Source organism: Phyllobates terribilis, unplaced genomic scaffold (assembly GCF_046119375.1).
Source record: "Phyllobates terribilis strain yellow unplaced genomic scaffold, ASM4611937v1 Scaffold_11__3_contigs__length_659146591, whole genome shotgun sequence".
NCBI lineage: Eukaryota > Metazoa > Chordata > Amphibia > Anura > Dendrobatidae > Phyllobates > Phyllobates terribilis.
In genome coordinates this window covers 566,727,456-566,752,644 of record NW_027362771.1, presented here as the reverse complement: position 1 = coordinate 566,752,644, position 25,189 = coordinate 566,727,456, and the positions used below count along the sequence as shown (strand labels likewise).

The 25,189-nt window shown below is 48.3% G+C and overlaps 1 protein-coding gene across 2 annotated transcripts in view; it reads left to right on the top strand.

Annotated features, from left to right (window-relative positions):
- The window catches only part of LOC141166932 (LIM homeobox transcription factor 1-alpha-like), a 222,636-nt gene extending 208,915 nt beyond the window's left edge, over positions 1-13,721 (top strand). Inside the window, exons 6-9 of one of the 2 annotated variants that reach the window (XM_073654138.1) lie at positions 11,067-11,156; positions 12,005-12,122; positions 12,382-12,534; positions 13,194-13,721. In XM_073654138.1, the coding sequence (XP_073510239.1) occupies positions 11,067-11,156; positions 12,005-12,122; positions 12,382-12,534; positions 13,194-13,345 (513 nt within the window). In that variant the 3' untranslated portion in view covers positions 13,346-13,721. The remainder of the gene's footprint in view (positions 1-11,066; positions 11,157-12,004; positions 12,123-12,381; positions 12,535-13,193) is intronic. The other variant, XM_073654139.1, reaches the window with a different exon arrangement.
- The last annotated feature ends 11,468 nt before the right edge of the window (positions 13,722-25,189 follow it).

Below are 25,189 nucleotides of genomic sequence, written 5' to 3'. Positions count from 1 at the left end.
CATCCTCGGTGTATAACATCTGACCCTGTCATCCCCGGTGTATAACATCTGACCCTGTCACCCCCGGTGTATAACATCTGACCCTGTCATCCCTGGTGTATAACATCTGACCCTGTCATCCCTGGTGTATAACATCTGACCCTGTCATCCCCGGTGTATAACATCTGACCCTGTCACCCCCGGTGTATAACATCTGACCCTGTCATCCCTGGTGTATAACATCTGACCCTGTCACCCCCGGTGTATAACATCTGACCCTGTCATCCCTGGTGTATAACATCTGACCCTGTCACCCCCGGTGTATAACATCTGACCCTGTCACCCCCCGGTGTATAACATCTGACTCTGTCATCCCTGGTGTATAACATCTGACCCTGTCAACCCCGGTGTATAACATCTGACCCTGTCACCCCCCGGTGTATAACATCTGACCCTGTCATCCCCGGTGTATAACATCTGACCCTGTCACCCCCGGTGTATAACATCTGACCCTGTCATCCCTGGTGTATAACATCTGACCCTGTCATCCCTGGTGTATAACATCTGACCCTGTCATCCCTGGTGTATAACATCTGACCCTGTCATCCCTGGTGTATAACATCTGACTCTGTCATCCCCGGTGTATAACATCTGACTCTATCATCCTCGGTGTATAACATCTAACCCTGTCATCCCCGGTGTATAACATCTGACCCTGTCATCCCCGGTGTATAACATCTGACCCTGTCATCCTCGGTGTATAACATCTGACCCTGTCATCCCCGGTGTATAACATCTGACCCTGTCATCCTCGGTGTATAACATCTGACCCTGTCATCCCTGGTGTATAACATCTGACCCTGTCATCCCTGGTGTATAACATCTGACCCTGTCATCCCCGGTGTATAACATCTGACCCTGTCATCCCCGGTGTATAACATCTGACCCTGTCACCCCCGGTGTATAACATCTGACCCTGTCACCCCCCGGTGTATAACATCTGACCCTGTCACCCCCGGTGTATAACATCTGACCCTGTCCCTGTCATCCCCGGTGTATAACATCTGAACCTGTCATCCCCGGTGTATAACATCTGACCCTGTCATCCCCGGTGTATAACATCTGACCCTGTCATCCCCGGTGTATAACATCTGAACCTGTCATCCTCGGTGTATAACATCTGACCCTGTCATCCCTGGTGTATAACATCTGACCCTGTCATCCCCGGTGTATAACATCTGACTCTGTCATCCCCGGTGTATAACATCTGACTCTGTCATCCTCGGTGTATAACATCTGACCCTGTCACCCCCGGTGTATAACATCTGACCCTGTCATCCCCGGTGTATAACATCTGACTCTGTCACCCCCGGTGTATAACATCTGACCCTGTCACCCCCGGTGTATAACATCTGACCCTGTCCCTGTCATCCCCGGTGTATAATATCTGAACCTGTCATCCCCGGTGTATAACATCTGACCCTGTCATCCCCGGTGTATAACATCTGACCCTGTCATCCCCGGTGTATAACATCTGACCCTGTCATCCTCGGTGTATAACATCTGACCCTGTCACCCCCGGTGTATAACATCTGACCCTGTCATCCCTGGTGTATAGCATCTGACCCTGTCATCCCTGGTGTATAACATCTGACCCTGTCATCCCCGGTGTATAACATCTGACCATGTCACCCCCGGTGTATAACATCTGACCCTGTCATCCCTGGTGTATAACATCTGACCCTGTCATCCCCGTTTTATAACATCTGACCCTGTCATCCTCGGTGTATAACGTCTGACCCTGTCATCCCTGGTGTATAACATCTGACCCTGTCATCCGTGGTGTATAACATCTGACCCTGTCATCCCTGGTGTATAACATCTGACCCTGTCATCCCTGGTGTATAACATCTGACCCTGTCACCCCCCGGTGTATAACATCTGACCCTGTCACCCCCGGTGTATAACATCTGACCCTGTCATCCTTGGTGTATAACATCTGACCCTGTCATCCCCGGTGTATAACATCTGACCCTGTCATCCCCGGTGTATAACATCTGACCCTGTCATCCCTGGTGTATAACATCTGACTCTGTCATCCTCGGTGTATAACATCTGACTCTGTCATCCTCGGTGTATAACATCTGGCCCTGTCATCCCCGGTGTATAACATCTGACCCTGTCATCCCCGGTGTATAACATCTGAACCTGTCATCCCCGGTGTATAACATCTGACCCTGTCACCCCCGGTGTATAACATCTGAACCTGTCATCCCCGGTGTATAACATCTGGCCCTGTCATCCCCGGTGTATAACATCTGACCCTGTCACCCCCGGTGTATAACATCTGAACCTGTCATCCCCGGTGTATAACATCTGACCCTGTCACCCCCGGTGTATAACATCTGAACCTGTCATCCCCGGTGTATAACATCTGACCCTGTCATCCCCGGTGTATAACATCTGACCCTGTCATCCCCGGTGTATAACATCTGACCCTGTCATCCTCGGTGTATAACATCTGACCCTGTCATCCCCGGTGTATAACATCTGACCCTGTCATCCTCGGTGTATAACATCTGACTCTGTCATCCTCGGTGTATAACATCTGACTCTGTCATCCTCGGTGTATAACATCTGACCCTGTCACCCCCGGTGTATAACATCTGAACCTGTCATCCCCGGTGTATAACATCTGACCCTGTCATCCCCGGTGTATAACATCTGACCCTGTCATCCCCGGTGTATAACATCTGACCCTGTCATCCTCGGTGTATAACATCTGACCCTGTCATCCCCGGTGTATAACATCTGACCCTGTCATCCTCGGTGTATAACATCTGACCCTGTCATCCTCGGTGTATAACATCTGACTCTGTCATCCTCGGTGTATAACATCTGACCCTGTCACCCCCGGTGTATAACATCTGACTCTGTCACCCCCGGTGTATAACATCTGACCCTGTCACCCCCGGTGTATAACATCTGACTCTGTCACCCCCGGTGTATAACATCTGACCCTGTCATCCCTGGTGTATAACATCTGACCCTGTCATCCCTGGTGTATAACATCTGACCCTGTCATCCCTGGTGTATAACATCGGACCCTGTCATCCCCTGTGTATAACATCTGACCCTGTCATCCCTGGTGTATAACATCTGACCCTGTCACCCCCGGTGTATAACATCTGACCCTGTCACCCCCGGTGTATAACATCTGACCCTGTCACCCCCGGTGTATAACATCTGACCCTGTCATTCCCGGTGTATAACATCTGACCCTGTCACCCCCGGTGTATAACATCTGACCCTGTCACCCCCGGTGTATAACATCTGACCCTGTCACCCCCGGTGTATAACATCTGACCCTGTCATCCCCGGTGTATAACATCTGACCCTGTCACCCCCGGTGTATAACATCTGGCCCTGTCACCCCCGGTGTATAACATCTGACCCTGTCACACCCGGTGTATAACATCTGACCCTGTCATCCTTGGTGTATAACATCTGACCCTGTCATCCCTGGTGTATAACATCTGACCCTGTCATCCCCGGTGTATAACATCTTACCCTGTCATCCCCGGTGTATAACATCTGACCCTGTCATCCCCGGTGTATAACATCTGACCCTGTCACCCCCGGTGTATAACATCTGACCCTGCCATCCCTGGTGTATAACATCTGACCCTGTCATCCCCGGTGTATAACATCTGACCCTGTCATCCCCGGTGTATAACATCTGACCCTGTCATCCCCGGTGTATAACATCTGACCCTGTCATCCCTGGTGTATAACATCTGACCCTGTCATCCCTGGTGTATAACATCTGACCCTGTCATCCCCGGTGTATAACATCTGACCCTGTCATCCTCGGTGTATAACATCTGGCCCTGTCATCCCCGGTGTATAACATCTGGCCCTGTCATCCCCGGTGTATAACATCTGGCCCTGTCACCCCCGGTGTATAACATCCGACCCTGTCATCCCTGGTGTATAACATCTGACCCTGTCATCCCCGGTGTATAACATCTGGCCCTGTCATCCCCGGTGTATAACATCTGGCCCTGTCATCCCCGGTGTATAACATCTGGCCCTGTCATCCCCGGTGTATAACATCTGACTCTGTCATCCTCGGTGTATAACATCTGACCCTGTCATCCCCGGTGTATAACATCTGACCGAGTCATCCCCAGTGTATAACATCTGACCCTGTCATCCCCTGTGTATAGCATCTGACCCTGTCATCCCCGGTGTATAACATCTGACCCTGTCATCCTCGGTGTATAACATCTGACCCTGTCATCCCCGGTGTATAACATCTGACCCTGTCATCCCCGGTGTATAACATCTGACTCTGTCATCCCTGGTGTATAACATCTGACCCTGTCATCCTCTGTGTATAACATCTGACCCTGTCATCCCTGGTGTATAACATCTGACCCTGTCACCCCCGGTGTATAACATCTGACTCTGTCACCCCCGGTGTATAACATCTGGCCCTGTCACCCCCGGTGTATAACATCTGACCCTGTCACCCCCGGTGTATAACATCTGACCCTGTCATCCTCGGTGTATAACATCTGACTTTGTCATCTCGGTGTCTAACATCTGACTTTGTCATCCCGGTGTATAACATCTGACCCTGTCATCCCTTGTGTATAACATCTGGCCCTGTCACCCCCGGTGTATAACATCTGACCCTGTCATCCCTTGTGTATAACATCTGGCCCTGTCACCCCCGGTGTATAACATCTGACCCTGTCACCCCCGTTGTATAACATCTGGCCCTGTCACCCCTGGTGTATAACATCTGGCCCTGTCACCCCCGGTGTATAACATCTGACCCTGTCACCCCCGGTGTATAACATCTGACCCTGTCATCCTTGGTGTATAACATCTGACCCTGTCATCCCTGGTGTATAACATCTGACCCTGTCACCCCCGGTGTATAACATCTGACTCTGTCACCCCCGGTGTATAACATCTGGCCCTGTCACCCCCGGTGTATAACATCTGGCCCTGTCACCCCCGGTGTATAACATCTGACCCTGTCATCCTCGGTGTATAACATCTGACTTTGTCATCTCGGTGTCTAACATCTGACTTTGTCATCCCGGTGTATAACATCTGACCCTGTCATCCCTTGTGTATAACATCTGGCCCTGTCATCCCCGGTGTATAACATCTGACCCTGTCATCCCTTGTGTATAACATCTGGCCCTGTCACCCCCGGTGTATAACATCTGACCCTGTCACCCCCGTTGTATAACATCTGGCCCTGTCACCCCTGGTGTATAACATCTGGCCCTGTCACCCCCGGTGTATAACATCTGACCCTGTCACCCCCGGTGTATAACATCTGACCCTGTCATCCTTGGTGTATAACATCTGACCCTGTCATCCCTGGTGTATAACATCTGACCCTGTCATCCCCGGTGTATTACATCTGACCCTGTCATCCCCGGTGTATAACATCTGACCCTGTCATCCCCGGTGTATAACATCTGACCCTGTCACCCCCGGTGTATAACATCTGACCCTGTCATCCTTGGTGTATAACATCTGACCCTGTCATCCTTGGTGCATAACATCTGACCCTGTCATCCCTGGTGTATAACATCTGACTCTGTCATCCCTGGTGTATAACATCTGACCCTGTCATCCTCTGTGTATAACATCTGGCCCTGTCATCCCCGGTGTATAACATCTGACCCTGTCATCCCCGGTGTATAACATCTGACCCTGTCATCCCTGGTGTATAACATCTGACCCTGTCATCCCCGGTGTATAACATCTGACCCTGTCACCCCCGGTGTATAACATCTGACCCTGTCACCCCCGGTGTATAACATCTGACCCTGTCATCCCCGGTGTATAACATCTGGCCCTGTCACCCCCGGTGTATAACATCTGACCCTGTCACCCCCGGTGTATAACATCTGACCCTGTCACCCCCGGTGTATAACATCTGACCCTGTCACCCCCGGTGTATAACATCTGACCCTGTCATCCCCGGTGTATAACATCTGACCCTGTCATCCTCGGTGTATAACATCTGACTTTGTCATCTCGGTGTCTAACATCTGACCCTGTCATTCCCGGTGTATAACATCTGACCCTGTTATCCTCGGTGTATAACATCTGACCCTGTCATTCCCGGTGTATAACATCTGGCCCTGTCACCCCCGGAGTATAACATCTGACCTTGTCACCCCCGGAGTATAACATCTGACTTTGTCATCTTGGTGTCTAACATCTGACTCTGTCATCCCTGGTGTATAACATCTGACTCTGTCATCCCTGGTGTATAACATCTGACCCTGTCATCCTCTGTGTATAACATCTGGCCCTGTCATCCCCGGTGTATAACATCTGACCCTGTCATCCCCGGTGTATAACATCTGACCCTGTCATCCCCGGTGTATAACATCTGACCCTGTCATCCTCGGTGTATAACATCTGACCCTGTCATCCCTTGTGTATAACATCTGGCCCTGTCACCCCCGGTGTATAACATCTGACCCTGTCACCCCCGTTGTATAACATCTGGCCCTGTCACCCCCGGTGTATAACATCTGGCCCTGTCACCCCCGGTGTATAACATCTGACCCTGTCATCCCTGGTGTATAACATCTGACCCTGTCATCCCCGGTGTATAACATCTGACCCTGTCATCCCCGGTATATAACATCTGACCCTGTCACCCTCGGTGTATAACATCTGACCCTGTCACCCTTGGTGCATAACATCTGACCCTGTCATCCCTGGTGTATAACATCTGACCCTGTCATCCCTGGTGTATAACATCTGACCCTGTCATCCCCGGTGTATAACATCTGACCCTGTCATCCCCGGTGTATAACATCTGACCCTGTCATCCCCAGTGTATAACATCTGACCCTGTCACCCCCGGTGTATAACATCTGACCCTGTCATCCCCAGTGTATAACATCTGACCCTGTCATCCCCGGTGTATAACATCTGACCCTGTCATCCCCGGTGTATAACATCTGACCCTGTCATCCCCAGTGTATAACATCTGACCCTGTCATCCCCGGTGTATAACATCTGACCCTGTCATCCCCGGTGTATAACATCTGATCCTGTCATCCCCAGTGTATAACATCTGACCCTGTCACCCCCGGTGTATAACATCTGACCCTGTCATCCCCGGTGTATAACATCTGACCAGTCATCCCCGGTGTATAATATCTGACCCTGTCATCCCTGGTGTATAACATCTGACACTGTCATCCTTGGTGTATAACATCTGGCCCTGTCATCCCCGGTGTATAACATCTGACCCTGTCATCCCCGGTGTATAACATCTGACCCTGTCATCCCCGGTGTATAATATCTGACCCTGTCATCCCTGGTGTATAACATCTGACCCTGTCATCCCCGGTGTATAACATCTGACCCTGTCATCCCCGGTGTATAGCATCTGACCCTGTCATCCCCGGTGTATAGCATCTGACACTCTCATCCTTGGAGTATAACATCTGGCCCTGTCATCCCCGGTGTATAGCATCTGACCCTGTCATCCCCGGTGTATAACATCTGACCCTGTCATCCCCGGTGTATAACATCTGACACTCTCATCCTTGGAGTATAACATCTGGCCCTGTCATCCCCGGTGTATAGCATCTGACCCTGTCATCCCTGGTGTATAACATCTGACCCTGTCACCCCCGGTATATAACATCTGACCCTGTCATCCCCGGTGTATAACATCTGACCCTGTCATCCCCGGTGTATAACATCTGACCCTGTCATCCCCGGTATATAACATCTGACCCTGTCATCCCCGGTGTATAACATCTGACCCTGTCATCCCCGGTGTATAACATCTGACCCTGTCATCCCTGGTGTATAACATCTGACCCTGTCACCCCGGGTGTATAACATCTGGCCCTGTCATCCCTGGTGTATAACATCTGGCCCTGTCATCCCTGGTGTATAACATCTGGCCCTGTCATCCCTGGTGTATAACATCTGACCCTGTCATCCCCGGTGTATAACATCTGACCCTGTCACCCCGGGTGTATAACATCTGGCCCTGTCATCCCTGGTGTATAACATCTGACCCTGTCATCCCTGGTGTATAACATCTGACCCTGTCACCCCGGGTGTATAACATCTGGCCCTGTCATCCCTGGTGTATAACATCTGGCCCTGTCACCCCGGGTGTATAACATCTGGCCCTGTCATCCCTGGTGTATAACATCTGGCCCTGTCATCCCTGGTGTATAACATCTGACCCTGTCATCCCCGGTGTATAACATCTGGCCCTGTCATCCCCGGTGTATAACATCTGACCCTGTCATCCTCGGTTTATAACATCTGACCCTGTCATCCCCGGTGTATAACATCTGACCCTGTCACCCCCGGTATATAACATCTGACCCTGTCATCCCTGGTGTATAACATCTGACCCTGTCATCCCTGGTGTATAACATCTGACCCTGTCACCCCCGGTGTATAACATCTGACCCTGTCATCCCCGGTGTATAACTTCTGACCCTGTCACCCCCGTTATATAACATCTGACACTGTCATCCCTGGTGTATAACATCTGACCCTGTCATCCCCGGTGTATAACATCTGGCCCTGTCACCCCCGGTGTATAACATCTGACCCTGTCATCCCCGGTGTATAACATCTGACCCTGTCATCCCCGGTGTATAACATCTGGCCCTGTCACCCCCGGTGTATAACATCTGACCCTGTCATCCCCGGTGTATAACATCTGACCCTGTCATCCCCGGTGTATAACATCTGACCCTGTCATCCCCGGTGTATAACATCTGACCCTGTCATCCCCGGTGTATAACATCTGACCCTGTCATCCCCGGTGTATAACATCTGACCCTGTCACCCCCGGTGTATAACATCTGACCCTGTCACCCCCGGTGTATAACATCTGACCCTGTCACCCCCGGTGTATAACATCTGACCCTGTCATCCTCGGTTTATAACATCTGGCCCTGTCATCCCCGGTGTATAACATCTGACCCTGTCATCCCTGGTGTATAACATCTGACCCTGTCACCCCCGGTGTATAACATCTGACCCTGTCATCCCCGGTGTATAACATCTGACCCTGTCATCCCCGGTGTATAACATCTGACCCTGTCATCCCCGGTGTATAACATCTGACCCTGTCATCCCCGGTGTATAACATCTGACCCTGTCATCCCTGGTGTATAACATCTGACCCTGTCATCCCCGGTGTATAACATCTGACCCTGTCATCCCTGGTGTATAACATCTGACCCTGTCATCCCCGGTGTATAACATCTGACCCTGTCACCCCCGGTGTATAACATCTGACACTGTCATCCCTGGTGTATAACATCTGACCCTGTCATCCTCGGTGTATAACATCTGACTCTGTCACCCCCGGTGTATAACATCTGACACTGTCATCCCTGGTGTATAACATCTGACACTGTCATCCCTGGTGTATAACATCTGACTCTGTCATCCTCGGTGTATAACATCTGGCCCTGTCACCCCCGGTGTATAACATCTGACCCTGTCACCCCCGGTGTATAACATCTGACACTGTCATCCCTGGTGTATAACATCTGACACTGTCATCCCTGGTGTATAACATCTGACTCTGTCATCCTCGGTGTATAACATCTGACCCTGTCATCCCCGGTGTATAACATCTGGCCCTGTCATCCCCGGTGTATAACATCTGACCCTGTCATCCCCGGTGTATAACTTCTGGCCCTGTCACCCCCGGTGTATAACATCTGACACTGTCATCCCTGGTGTATAACATCTGACCCTGTCATCCCCGGTGTATAACATCTGGCCCTGTCATCCCTGGTGTATAACATCTGACCCTGTCATCCCCGGTGTATAACATCTGGCCCTGTCATCCCTGGTGTATAACATCTGACCCTGTCATCCCTGGTGTATAACATCTGACCCTGTCATCCCTGGTGTATAACATCTGACCCTGTCACCCCCGGTGTATAACATCTGACCCTGTCACCCCCGGTGTATAACATCTGACACTGTCACCCCCGGTGTATAACATCTGACACTGTCATCCCTGGTGTATAACATCTGACCCTGTCATCCTCGGTGTGTAACATCTGGCCCTGTCATCCCCGGTGTATAACATCTGACCCTGTCACCCCCGGTGTATAACATCTGACACTGTCACCCCCGGTGTATAACATCTGACACTGTCATCCCTGGTGTATAACATCTGACCCTGTCATCCTCGGTGTGTAACATCTGGCCCTGTCATCCCCGGTGTATAACTTTCAGCACCATTGCCCCCAGTGTAAAACATCCAGCCCCTTGTCTCCAATGTATAACATCTGCCTCCCCTCCATGCCATCTGCCTTTACTAACCTGTGACAGAATGGCCGGTGGTGCAGAGCTCACTGATACCAGCGCGGTCCTGTAATAGGAAACACCGGGGTAACAAGCCTGTTCATGACATTTCTTCCTCCTGAATCTTTCCCCATCACCTGTGAGTGATATTATTGAGAAGTAGAATGAAGCAGCCATGAAGTGGAGTCCCCGTAACGTTACAGAGCGGGGTCACCGAGTGCTGACTCCATAACTGTCTAGAACCTACTCCAGTAAGGGGTAATCTCAATAGGCTCATCATAAAAAACATTGTGGATAGTTGTAGCTTCCATCTTAGTAGGAACAGTTTGGGGAAGACTCTTTTCTGTTCCCCATGACCGTGCCCAGTGCACAAGGTCCATAAATAAATTTTGGAGTGAGAGTATTGTGGAAAAACATGACCGGCCGCACAGAGCCCCAAACTCAACCCCAATCAACACCTTTGGGATGATCTAGAATGGAGATTGTGAGCCCGACCTCTTCTCCAACATCATTGACTGACCTCACAAATGCTCTTGTGGATGGAAGGGCAAAAATTCCCACAAATCTTGTAGAAAGCCTTCCCATTAGAGTGGGAGCTGTTATAGCTGCATAGGCGTCGACTCCATATTAATTCCCATGGATTTTGAATGGGAGATCATTAAAGCTTCTGTGGGTATAATTGCAGGGGGCACATATAGTGTATGTTTACATGGTGTTTTTCTTTGCAGGTTAGGGAGACACTGGCAGCAGAGACAGGTCTGACCGTGCGTGTTGTTCAGGTTTGGTTCCAAAACCAGAGAGCCAAGGTACAGATACAGGTCTTTACAAACTCTTCTTTACCATTAAAGGGGTTGTCTCTTCAGAAACAACGCCTTTTATACTACAATTCCTGTGGCGATCAGCTGACTACTACATATTAGTCACAAGCTGCTTATGCAATCGTGTGCCAGACATTTCCTTTTAAGCAACTGTAGTACTACATGGTGGTCAATAAGATGAAAAGTTTATAATACATGGACAACTTGAGTCCGCTTGCATGAGAGTCTCTTATTATGGGAACCTATCTGTATGATGTGTATACTCACTACGAATGTATATGGACATTAGTTGTCTTTATACCTGCTCCACCACTGGTGCAGTGATGTTAACAAGCCCAAATACTCTTATCAGTGGTACCAGTCATATATATTCTAATTAATAAACAAGTGTGCAAGCCTCGGACTTATCTGAATGTACAATCTTCTGTTCCCAATAAAATGAAGCTTATACCAGTCTCGCTCACATTCCCATGGAATGCCAGTACTGGTTTTATGTCTTCCACCATCACTTCGTGTTCACTTCTCTCCTTGTGTTACGTCTCCTTCTATGCCCTGCGGCAAGAAAGAGCAAGCGAGAATACCCCATTATGTTGACGCTCCTTGGGGACCAATTATCACCAAAGTAATTTAGTTTACTTACTAGATTCTTTCAATAATACCTATAAAGCCAATTATAGTGTGATAATCCATCTAACTCTGAGTTTCGCCTTATGGTTTCTTCTGGGGGTATGATCTCATTAACCCATTTCCTTTTAGATAATCTGCTTGTGGGCTTTATTAGCCCATTGATTTGGATTATGACAGTGTGTTTATCCGGCTCATACTTAATTTAGTCATATATTCTGTAGATGAAGAAAATAGCCAGGAGGCAGCAACAGCAGGACCATGAACAGCTGGCCTCACAACGTCTGGGCTCTGCTTGTGGGAATCGTGGAAGTAGTAGACAGAGTAATGATGATAGTGAAGGTGAGTAGATGATGATGGCATTTTATAGTGTTAAAATTATTTAATGCTAGGCTCTCTTTTCAGAGCCTACTCCTTTTTACATAAGAAGGATATCCAGCATGTATTGACCAGGTAGTGCTGCTACGCCAGATCAATAACAGTAGGCTAGTAAACATAGAAAGGCCTTATAGAATAACAGAGCGAATAGTTACCGTCATGCTGCCCATTGGAACCAGATTCTAACTTTTATTTTCATGGCATTTGTGTTTGCATCCTTTAGATGGCAGCAGTGGCATAGAAGGTGTTATGATACCATATTCTAGGTTACAACAGCAGCCACTCCTCCAATTAGACCAGAGTCTCTACAACACGGATCTCTACCGGCAAAGTCTTACTCCTCCTCAACTGCCTGGTGACCATTTACATCCATACGGTATGTAGAGCTTCAGATGCTTTCAAATTACAATGTATATGCACCTAATAAATAAAGTAGCGCTCAGTAACACTAAGTATGAAATATATGACATTTGAATAGCATTACTGCTCTAGAAAATAGAAATAATTGAGAAATATTAGTCTCTAAGAGAGGATACACATTGGTAGGTTCCTGGCAACGAGAAACACCTTATTGTGGCTACCAGGTACACATGAATTTATGGCTAATTCATGTGTACCTGGTAGCCACAATAAGGCATTTCTCATTGCCAGGAACCTACCAATGTGTATCCTCTCTTAGAGACTAAAGTCTGCTTGTGTATGGGAAGGTAAGATCCTGCTGTAATTTAAACTGCCCGAGGCTTAGGGGTGGAGGGCTCAGTCAGAGAGAAGTAACGTCCAGTAACATAAAAAATTTGCCGCTCTTGGAAGAAGGGGAGGAAAAAATGAAAGCGCAAAAACGGATAATCACAAGGTCGTGCATCCTTTTACATAAGAATCAAATTAGTGACATATGTTCCTGTATGGTATACATACTTGGTACTCACAACGGCGTTGAAAATGAATGTAAACCAAAAGTGAGATATGAATAGAGCCTCCAAGGGATTTTCAGGTTTAAATAATTCACTTTCTGATACATTTGTTTTTTTTTAACAGACGCTGATAACGTTTTTCATGATATGGACAGTGATGGCCTCAATTATCTAAGTGGATCATTACTGACGTCTTCTGATGGAAGCAATCTACAGGCCCGAGCAGGACCCATTGATCGTCTGTACTCCATGCAGAACTCTTATTTTGCCTCTTGACCATCGCAAATAATATATAACTGTCACAGTCAGTTGCACATTTTTCACCGAGGGGGTAATCATTCAACCTACAACCAAAATATCAGGACATAAAAATCTGATTTATGGATTTATGGACTGGGAAATTCAGATCAACCCAAAGGTTATAAAATCCATAGTATCCATTTTATTTATATAGATTTTACATGTTGATCTACCTGTGTAATTCATAAGAATACATTCCTTCTTCTGACAGTTTTCTTTGGCATGCTACTTTTATTCCAAAGTTCTTGTGCACATCTCTATAACTGTAAGACAATGAATGAGGAAAAGCTGAAGATCTACGGCTGAAAAGTGGGTTGAATAAATTAAAGATTATGGTTGTTTGGAGTTGAATTTTTCCTAATTGATTATTTTAACAATTAAAGAGGTATTCCATCTGTTACACTGATGGCATATTAAAAGACAATGCAGGACCGATTCAAGATTTTTTTGCTGCCAGAAGAGAAAATATAAATGGCGCTCCTATGTAAATAATAATAATACAAATATTATTACTAATTATTATTTTTTAGAAAATCGTCACCCACCCTCCCCTGGCCACCATAATGTGTTTGAGAAACCGCCTGTGTAGTGGTTCAGTTGCAGAGGGAACCAGATGGGGAGGAGGACCATTCAGCTCCTGTAGAGGCTGACTTACTGAGCACCAGCAGCTACACAAGAGGAGGAAGGGGGTATGTTCTGGTCTTTATCACCACAAATAACTGTAAAGAGGGTGCAGATCACCTAACCCTCACTTAACCCCCTGTATATAGTATGAGGTCTCACATAAGCTCCCTATATACAATATGAGCCCTAACATAGCCCCCTAGGTTATCCTAGTAGTGGACAACCCCTTTAATGATGGAAGAAGGAGCCAGCGGCTCCCTCCTCCACCTTCATATTCATCACTAACTGAATCCTGAGGATGCAAATAGCACCGAAATCGGGATGCTGGGCTGGGAAGAGTGGTCGCATGGTGTGGCCCAAAGGCCGGTGTTTTTAGCCCTTCTACTGTCTTGTTCTGAGGGCCGGTTGTTGCCTGCAGGCCGCACTTTGCAAAGGTCTGACCTAAGCAATGCCTGACCAGCTGTAGTGCACAATTTCAGGAATCAGACCGTGATAAAGTAATGGGTAATAACCCTCTGACAATCTATGCAGCTGCCTCTACTTGCATGTTTTAATGTTGAGCTTTTGCCATAGTTTCCACAATTTTCTGAACACTGATTTCGGACATAATTTTGTATCTTGTCAAAAATCACAGCGTTTTTGAAGAAATTTTTGTTCAAAATGTGGCAAAACAGCATCTACAAAGTTATGAAGCACCTAACCACCTACAGTAACAATTTTTATTATTTAACAGCCTTTGGCTGGGTCTTAAGCCATGTGACTTGATGCCAAACTAGGCAAGTCATAGCCTGATGATCTTTGCTTCGAGTGACATGTATGGTTTGATTTGTTCCAAGATTGATTTGTTTGCCATCAATGTATTGATAATATCCTTCTCCAGCAGCAAATTTCATAGGCGTCGATTCTTCTTCTGTCTTGTTTCTTTATCGTCCAGGTTTCACATCCGTATGTTACCACAGAAAAGACCAAACGATGTACAAGTCATGTTTTCTTCGCCAGTGAAATGTTCCTCGATTTGAGGACCTTGTCCAGTGGCTTCATTGTTGATTTGCCCATAGCTATTCTCCTATTGACTTCTGGTGTCGTCGCTGCATCTTGAGTGATCATTGATCTGAGTAGGTTGAAGTCCTTTACAACTTCCAGTTCGTCGCCATCCATCTCAAATGTGTCCCTGTTGTACCTTAAAGTAGTCAATATCTTTGTCTTCTTTGTGTTGAGTAACAGTCCCATGTTCGAGCTTTCCATCTTCACACTCCGTAATAAGTCCTTCAATCAATCTATGCTTGTTGTTATCAATGTTGTATCATCTGTATATTTAAGATTATTGATGATTTGTCCACCAATTTTGATTCCTTCTTCTTGACGCGCCCCCGGGGCAATGGGGTACTCGGCAGCCGGGCCTATGGATACTGGGGGAGATATGTCACAGTGGCTGGCCCGGTCCGTGGCCCAGGGCGGTCAACCAAAAAGGGGTTTGTAACTTGGATAGAAAATAAAAATAAAGTAAATAGTTTGTGACACCACCTGTGGTACCTGGTAAGGTTTACCAGCACTGCTGCAGACCTCCGGGGGGTGATGGGATGGCAGCTGAGGTGTTTCTGCTCCCCACAGGTGGAGCGGGCCCCCGGAGCAGTGTGGAGTTTGGTGGGTGGTGATGCTGGGACTTGTAGTGCAGGCGGGATGGCGCAGCAGGAGTAATTGACAGAGACAGGGGATTCGCTTCAATACCTTTACTGGTGCGGATGTCAGGTACGGTCCAGGGTACTCAGTAGGATGGGTGCACTTCAGGACTTCTCCCCAGTGAGCGGGTATAAGGCCTCCTGGTCCGTGTCTGCCTCTCTGTATGCTCCTGGCCAGCCTGCAACTGGGCCTAGCTTATGTGTTGTGCTGTTCCTTCACCTGTCGCTCAGTAGTGGTACTTTCTGCTGGCAACCACTATCCCTGGTCGCCGGGGCCTTCGTGGTTCCTGGTCCTGTAATGGGTCTAGCTTCAGGTCTGCCAGGGACTTGTAGTCCTCCTGGAATGCCGGTGGTCCCTATTGGGTATAAAGGACCCTGTAGGCGCGGACCCGGTGTCCGGTTTGTATCTTCGGGGTGAGCCTATGATGCTCCTCTGCCCCTTTCAACTCCTCTCTCCTCTCCTCCTTGCCGTTGGCCACACTCGGGGCCCTCAGAACTCAGCAGCAGACGTGCTGCGTCTTCGCTGCTCTCAGCGTCAGCACGCTCTCAGACTCTCTGACTCTGTCTGACTGACTGACTGACTGACTGAACTGCCTGGCTCCACCATCCATATATATATCCCTAACGGGCTCCCTCTGGTGGTATGAGGTGGAAGGGTGGAGGTGTTTTTATGTAATGAGGGCCTCTTGTGGAGAATTCCATCCATGCACCCTGGGTCCTGTGGTACCTGTGAACAGCAGGGTGCCACATTCTTTTTCGGCAAGTCCAGCCTTCCTGAAAATAGTTTCTGCATATAAATTGAAGAGCAATGGTGAAAGGATGCAGTCTTGTCTGACACCTCACTCTACTTTGGACCATTCCGTTAGGACTGTTGCTTCTTGGCCGATGTAAAGGTTCCTAATGAGGCTGATCATATTTTGTGGCACACCCATATCCTTCCTGTTATTCCAAAGTTTCTGGTGTTCAACACAGTCGAAGGCTTTGCTGTAGTCGGTGAAGCAAAAAGTGTACAATAATGATCATCACACCACAGCAACCATGATGTACAGTAACTATCATCTCTCCCCAAAGTAACCACCATCCCTCATCTCAGTAACCATGATGTCTAAGAATCATCATCCCACACCTCAGTAACCATGATGTAGAGAAACAAATCATCCCTCCCCACAGCAACCATGATGTACAGTAATCACCATCCTTCCCCTCAGTATTCATGATATACAATAATCGTCATCCTGACCATGATGTAGAGCAGGGTGGGAAACCTTTTTTTGCATATTTATAACCTCATTTGTAGGCAGAGCCAGGACAAGAAGTAGGCAGGATAGGTGCCCGCCTAGGGCGCTACCTAATGCCTCCCCAAGGGGGCGCACTTTGGGGGAAAAAAACGGACATTGCTGAATTCTTGCGGCCGTCTGGCACCTTCCTCCAGCTGCAGGCATTCAGCTCTCAGATGTGAATACAATTTTATTATTATTATTTATTATTATAGCGCCATTTATTCCATGGCACTTTACATGTGAAAAAGGGGGGTATACATAGCAAAAACAAATACAATAATCCTGAATCACAACTGGTACAGGAGGAGAGAGGACCCTGCCCGCAAGGGCTCACAGTCTATAAGGGATGGGTGAGGATACCGTAGGTGGGGGCTGAGCTGGTTGTGCAGCAGTATGGTAGAGCAAGGGTCACTGCACATTGTAGGCTTCTCATAAGAGGTTCCTTTTGGAGGTTTCCACAGTAGGCGAGAGTCTGATATGTTGGGGTAGAGCATTCCAAAGTTGGGGGGATACACAAGAGAAATCTTGTAGGCGATTGTGGGAAGAGGAGACTAGAGGGGAGTAGAAAAGGAGATCTTGTGAACTGGAGTCCCTGGGCAATGGGGAGCCAGTGAAGGGATTGACAGAGAGGAGAGGCCAGGGAAGACACTAGTTGTTAGCGACAGCTTGAAGAGGTGGGTTAGGGTTGGGATGAAGACTGTGGTAAGGTTAGGGATGAGATGGGATGGGATTGGGTCAAGTTCACAGGTGGTGAGGTGTGATTTGGAGAGTAAAGAGGAAACTTGATCTTCCGTAGTTGTGGAGAGGCTGGTTTTGGAGGAGGAGGGTTGAGTAGATATGAGGAGGGACTTTAGGCAAAAGCTTTGTCTGATTTTGTCAATCTTCTTCTTGAAGAATGAGGCTAAGTCTTCAGCTGAGATGAGAGGCGAGGGAGGAGGCACTGGGGGACAGGGGAGAGAATTGAAAGTGTTGAATAGCTTAGGGTTGTGAGACAGGGAGGATATGAGAGATGAGAAGTAGGTTTGTTTTCCTGCAGTAAGTGTGGACTTGAAAATAGTGAGGAACTGTTTGAATGCGATGAAGTGCTCGTTGGAGTGGGACCTTTCTATCTCCGCTCAGCAACCCTGGAAACCCGTCTTAGTTCTTTAGTCAGGTTGGTGCGCCAGGGTTGCCTGTTGATTGTGCAAGCTTTGGTATGTGTGAGGGGGGCGACCGAATCAAGAGCTGCAGCTGTTGTGCTGTTATATAAAGCAGCAGAATCTGCATCGTGTAAGGAACTTATTTCTGTAAGAGGGAGAAGGGATTCAGAGAGTGAGTGTAGGTCAAGGTGCTTGAGATTTCTGCGAGAGTGTGCAAGTTTGTGAAGTGGGGATTGTGGACTTGGAGAGGAGAGGGTAGAGACTGTAAGTAGGTTGTGGTCAGATAGAGGGAGAGGTGAGTTAGAGAGTTTAGATAGGGAGGCGGGTGAAAATGAGGTCCAGTGTGTGGCCATCTTTGTGAGTGGCTGCAGAAGACCGTTGAGCAAGGCTGAAGGAGAAAATGAGAGATAGAAGCTTAAAGACAGATGAGTGGGAAGTGTCCACGGGGATGTTGAAGTCGCCCATGATGATAGTCTGGATGTCAGCGAAAAGGAAGTTAAGTAGTCAGGTGGTGAAATGGTCGAAGAAAGTGGTGGCTGGCCCTGGGTGGTGGTAAATGACAGCCCATTGGAGGTTGGAGGGGGAGTAGATGTGCACACAGTGTACCCCAAAAGAGGGAAGAGTAACGGAGGGAGGCAGTAAAATTCAGGTGAAGGAGCAGTTATCTAACAGGAGAAAACCAACTCCTTCACAATGTTTGCTGCTGGGGAGGGGTGTGGGAACGGTGGAATCCACCGTATGAAAGTGCAGCTGGAGAGGCTGTATCAGAGGGAGTGAGCTAGGTTTTGGTGATGCCGAGGAAGGAAAGTTTGTTAGTAATGAAAAGATCATGGATGTAGAAAAGTTTATTGCAGACAGAGCGAGCGTTCCAAGAGCTCCTGTTAGAGGGACTGGGGAAGAGAAAGCTGGGCAGATGGGTACAAGGTTAGAAAGGTTGCGAGTGTTTGTGATAGATCGTGGATAGGAGGTGGAATGTGGTGATGTGGTGAGGAGGACCAGGATTTGGAGAGATGTCGCCAGCAGTGAGGAGGAGCAGGGAAAGTGTTATCAGGTGGGAGCAGCACAAGGCATGAGGTGGCTGTCTGTGTTTGGAGGGACAGAGTAGGAGGTGAGATGGATGGGAAAGACGGAAGGAGAGATTACCAGTTCCTTACTAGGTGTAGGGACTAGGGGGGTTAGTAGAAAGGGAAGGGCTATAGAGGAGAGAGTAAAAAACAAACAAAAACACTATTTACTTTGACTGTGTGTCCAGTTTCCCTCAGTTCCCTTCAGGTTCAATTCAGGTCTAATTCATGCATCACACTTGTCTGACACACTTGCGTGATACACTGCACAGACTACGTCTGCAGACTCAGTACTCACAATATAGGAGGTGTGAAGCTGAGGGGAGAGGCCTCTGACCCATCTTTATTAATACAACTGATGTGCTGCCACCGGCACAGGAGCAGAGGAGCTGCCTCCGGCACAGGAGCTCTCCCCGTACGTGGGATGGTAAAATGCAGTGACGTCAACCAGCCATCCATCGCCCCCACTGCTGTACAGAACAGAAGAGGAGACTGAGTCAGCGCTCGATGTGGAGCCAGGGTTGAGTGACTATAAGCTTTTTTTTTATTTTTCTTATATAGTATTGCCACAGAACAGGGGCCATTAAAGAGGAGCTCGCTGTGGAGACATAATATTGAGGGCTACTGGCTGTGGGGGCCATTATACTGGGGGCTTCTGGCTGTGGGGGGACAGTAATACTTGGGGCTGCTGGCTGTGGGGGACCATAATACTGGGGGCTGCTGGCTGTGGGGGATCATAATACTGGGGGGCTGCTGGCTGTGGGGAACATTATACTGGGGGCTGCTGTCTGTGGGGAACATTATACTGGGGGCTGCTGGCTGTGAGGGACTATCACCCGGGGGGGGTCTGGCTCTGGGGGAAGAAGGGAGAAGAGGGAAGTCCGCAGAGATGAGCTGTGGATGCGAAAGGTCATCATGGAGTCTGGACACAAAGGAGACAAAAAGAAAGAACAACTGCTGAGAAGATGTCACCTATAAGGTATCTGGATGTAAATGTTTACTTGTTGATACTTTGTCTCATCAGTTCTGTGGTTCCTGTATGGTTCACAATCTGATAATGACTGATAAGAACAACTTCCAGAGTCTCCTTACCATTGTTAAAGACACACTGGGAATTGTAGGTTCATGCGATACAAATGTAAATGGGGCTGACTTGAGATTACAATTGATTGCTGTCTTAAGGCCCCATCACACTAAAGGCCCCGTCACACTAAGCGATGCAGCAGCGATCCCGACAACGATACGACCTGTCAGGGATCGTTGCTGCATCGCTAATACATCGCTGGTGAGCTGTCAAACAGGCAGGCTCACCAGCGATGAGGGAAGCAGCGATATCGTCCACGATGTCCTGCTTCCCGTTACCAGCCTGCTGCTGAAGCAGGAGCAGGCTGGTAACTATGGTAAACATCGGGTTACTAAGTGCGCATGTGCCCCTAGTAACCCGCTGTTTACCATGGATACCACTCTGCTACGGTGCGCGGGAGCCTCCGCGCACCGTAGCAGAGTGGTATCCATGGTAAACAGCGGGTTACTAAGTGCGCGCGTGCCCCTAGTAACCCGATATTTACCATGGTTACCAGCCAGATCGTTGGTCCCGCTGGTCACACACAGCGATGTGTGCTGGCCAGCGGGAGGCCAACGACCAAAAAATGGTCCAGGACACTTTGCAGCGATCAGCGACCTCACAGCAGGGACCTGATCGTTGCAAAGTGTCACACATAGCGACATCGCTGGTGAGGTCGCTGGTGAGTCACCAAAACCGTGACACAGCAGCGATCTCGCTAGCGATATCGCTATGTGAGACGGGGGCTTTAGCGAGATCGCTGCTGAGTCACAAGTTTTGTGATGCAACAGCGACCTCAGTAGTGATCTCGTTACGTTTGACACTTAGCAGCGACCAGGCCCCTGCTGTGAGATCGCTGGTCGTGTCGGAATGGTCTGGACATTTTTTGGATCGTTGAGGTCCCGCTGGGTAGCATGCATCGGTGTGTTTGACACCTTACCAACGACCTTGTTGACGACTCAGACACAGAAACACATAGGCGTGCATCGTTATACAGATCGTTACGGGTCGCCACATCATTGCTGCGTCGTTGGGAAGATCTGACTGTTTGACATCTCACCAGCGACCACATAGCGACGCAGCAACGATCCCTGACAGGTCGTATCGTTGTCGGGATCGCTGCAGCATCGCTAAGTGTGACGGGGCCTTTAAACTCTGTGATGTACACTGTGTGCAGAATTATTAGGCAAGTTGGATTTTAGAGGATTATTTTTATTTTTGATCAACAACTATGTTCTCAATCAACCCAAAAGACTCATAAATATCCAAGCTTAATATTTTTGGAAGTTGGAGTGGGGTTTTTTTTAGACTTGGCTATCTTAGGAGGATATCTGTTTGTGCAGGTAACTATTACTGTGCCGAATTATTAGGCAACTTAATAAAAACCAAATATAATCCCATCTCACTTGCTTATTTTGACCAGGTAAACCAATATCAGTGCACAAAATTTAGAAATAAACATTTCTGACATGTAAAAAAAATAAATAAATTAGTGATCAATATAGCCACCTTTCTTTATGATGACACTCAACAGCCTCCATCCATAGATTCTCTCAGTTGCTTGATCTGTTTTCGATCAACATTGCGTGCAGCAGCCACCACAGCCTCCCAGACACTGTTCCGAGAGGTGTACTGTTTTCCCTCCCTGTAGATCTCACATTTTATGATGGACCGCAGGTTCTCTATGGGGTTCAGATCAGGTGAACAAGGGGGCCATGTCATTTTTTTTTCTTCTTTTAGACCTTTACTGGCCAGCCACGCTGTGGAGTAGTTGGGTGCATGTGATGGAGCATTGTCCTGCATGAAAATCATGTTTTTCTTGAACGATACTGACTTCTTCCTATACCACTGCTTGAAGAAGTTGTCTTCCAGAAACTGGCAGTAGGTCTGGGAGTTGAGCTTCACTCCATCCTCAACCTGAAAAGGTCCCAAAAGTTCATCTTTGATGATACCAGCCCATACCAGTACCCCACCTCCACCTTGCTGGCGTCTGAGTCGGAGTGGAGCTCTCTGCCCTTAACAGATCCAGCCTCTGGCCCATCCATCTGGCCCATCAAGAGTCACTTTCATTTTATCAGTCTATAAAACCTTTGAGAAATCAGTCTTAAGATATTTCTTGGCCCATTCTTGACGTTTTATCTTATGTTTCTTGTTCAAAGGTGGTCGTTTTTCAGCCTTCCTTACCTTGGCCATGTCCCTGAGTATCACACACCTTGTGCTTTTTGATACTCCAGTAATGTTGCAGCTCTGACATATGGCAAAACTGGTGGCGAATGGCATCTTGGCAGCTTCACGCTTGATTTTCCTCAATTCATGGGCAGTTATTTTGCTCCTTTTTTGGCAAACACGATTCTTGCGACCCTGTTGGCTATTTGCCATGAAACGCTTGATTGTTCGGTGATCACGCTTCAAAAGTTTGGAAATTTCAAGACTGCTGCATCCCTCTGCAAGACATCTCACAATTTTGGACTTTTCAGAGCCCGTCAAATCTCTCTTCTGACCCATTTTGCCAAAGGAAAGTAAGTTGCCTAATAATTAAGCACACCTTATATAGGGTGTTGATGTCATTAGTCAACACCCCTCCTCATTACAGAGATGCACATCATCAGATTTACTTAATTGGTAGTTGGCTCTCAAGCCTATGCAGCTTGGAGTAGGACAACATGTATAAATAGTATCATGTGATCAAAATACTTATTTGCCTAATAATTTGGCACACAGTGTAGTTATGTACTGATGGTGGTTCTAGTGATGTATTTGTGTACTGGTGTATTTATTTACTGAAAGTGGTTCTCGTGATGTATTCATGCACTGATGATGATTATGGTGATGCATTAATGTACTGATTACAATTGATTGCTGTACTAAATTTGGTGTTGTAGTCATTTACTGATGGTGGTTCTGGTGATGTATTCATATACTGGTGTATTTATTACTGACAGTATTTCTTGTGATGTATTTATGTACTGATTATGGTTCTGGTGATGCATTCATGTATTGATGGTGATTCTGGTGATACATTCATGTACTAGTGGTGGTTCTGGTGACGTATTTATTTACTGATGGTAGTTCTGGTGCTATATTTATGTACTATTGATGGCTCTGGTGTTCTATTTATGTTCTGATAATGATTTTTATTTCGTATTCATGTACTGATGATCGTTCTGGTGATGAATCCATCACCATAACCTTCATCACTACATGAATACATCACCAGAGCCATCAGTAGTACATGAATACAGCACCATAACCACCATCAGTACAGGAGTACAACACCAGAATTACCATCAGTATATGAATACGCCACCAGAACCACTATCCGTACAAGAATATGGCAACAGAACTGTAACGGATCTGAAGGTGGAACCTCTGAGCTGCAATACAAAGGGGAAGTCCTTGTAAGGAAGCGGGTGACTCCCAGGGAAGGTAAGCAGGAAGTCACAGCAAGTGACGGGGACAGTCTCTGGGTAAGCAGGCAGGTGGTCACGGCAAGTGACGGGGACAGTCTCTGGGTAGACAGGCAGGAGGTCACGGCAAGTGACGGGGACAGTCTCTGGGTAGACAGGCAGGAGGTCACGGCAAGTGACGGGGACAGTCTCTGGGTAGACAGGCAGGAGGTCACGGCAAGTGACGGGGACAGTCTCTGGGTAGACAGGCAGGAGGTCACGGCAAGTGACGGGGACAGTCTCTGGGTAGACGGCAGGTACCTTCAACCCAGCGGGCAGATAGACACGGCAGGTACTGGCAGGTGCTTCCGGGTAAGCAGGTGGATAGCCGAGGCAGGTGCTGGCGGGTGCTTCCGGATAAGCAGGTAGATAAACTCAGCAGGTGCTGGCAGGTGCTTCCAGGTAAGCAGGTAGAGATACAGCAGGTGCCGGCAGGTAGCAGACAGGTGACAGGCAGGAATCAGGCTGGACTAGACAGGCTAGCGGAGGGACCTGAGGGCTGAAGCAGAGGTGAAGACACAGTGCGACAACTGTTGCTCGGGCACCTCCATTTTGGAGGAGGTGCCTTAAATGTGGGAAGTCCTCTGGCCATTGGCTGGGGACTTCTTAGGAAGACGCGCGCAGTCCCTTTAAGAGGGACCACAGCAGGGAAAGGAGCGCAGGGAGAAGCCGCGCCAGGAGCCGGGGGGCGAGAGAGACGGTGTCCCTGTCTGACATGGGGCAGAGACGCCGCTGCGACGACAGAGAGAGCAGCGCTGGAGGGACCCACGTGAGGAGCGCGGAGGTGAGAGGGACGGCGTCCCTGCCTAGCAGAGGGCAGGGGCGGCGATGCTACAGTACCCCCCCCTTTTTATGCCCCCTCTTCTTTAGGCCAGAAAGAAATTTATCAAGGATGAGTGGGGCATGGATGTTCTCCCGAGGCTCCCACGTTCTCTCCTCAGGACCAAACCCCTTCCAATCCACTAGAAAAAAGGTCTTTCCTCTTACCATCTTGGTGGCCAGAATGCTCTCTACCTCAAACTCGTTTTCAGCAGAAACCGGAGCAGGAGGCGTACCTGAAGACTTGGAAAAAGAGTTAAGTACCACGGGTTTGAGGAGAGATACATGGAAGGAGTTGGGGATCCGCAAGTTGGCCGGGAGTTTCAATTTATAGGCCACCGGGTTGATTTGCTTGATAACTTCCAGTGGGCCGTTGAACTGGGGCCCTAACTTGTAGGAAGGAATCTTGAGCCGGACATATTTGGACGAGAGCCAGACCTTATCTCCAGGACGGAATTGGAGCGGATCCAGACGTCTCTTGTCAGCCTGTCTCTTCATACGCTCGGAGGACTGAAGAAGTGCAGATCTGGTACTCTCCCAAATGGTGGAGAATTCGCTAACAAGAGATTCCGCGGCCGGGTTGTCCACCAAGGCGGAGACGGGAAACGGGATCCGGGGATGTTGGCCGTAGACTGTAAAAAACGGGGATTTGGAAGAGGATTCGCTCTCGTGATTATTGTAGGAGAATTCGGCCTACGGTAAAAGA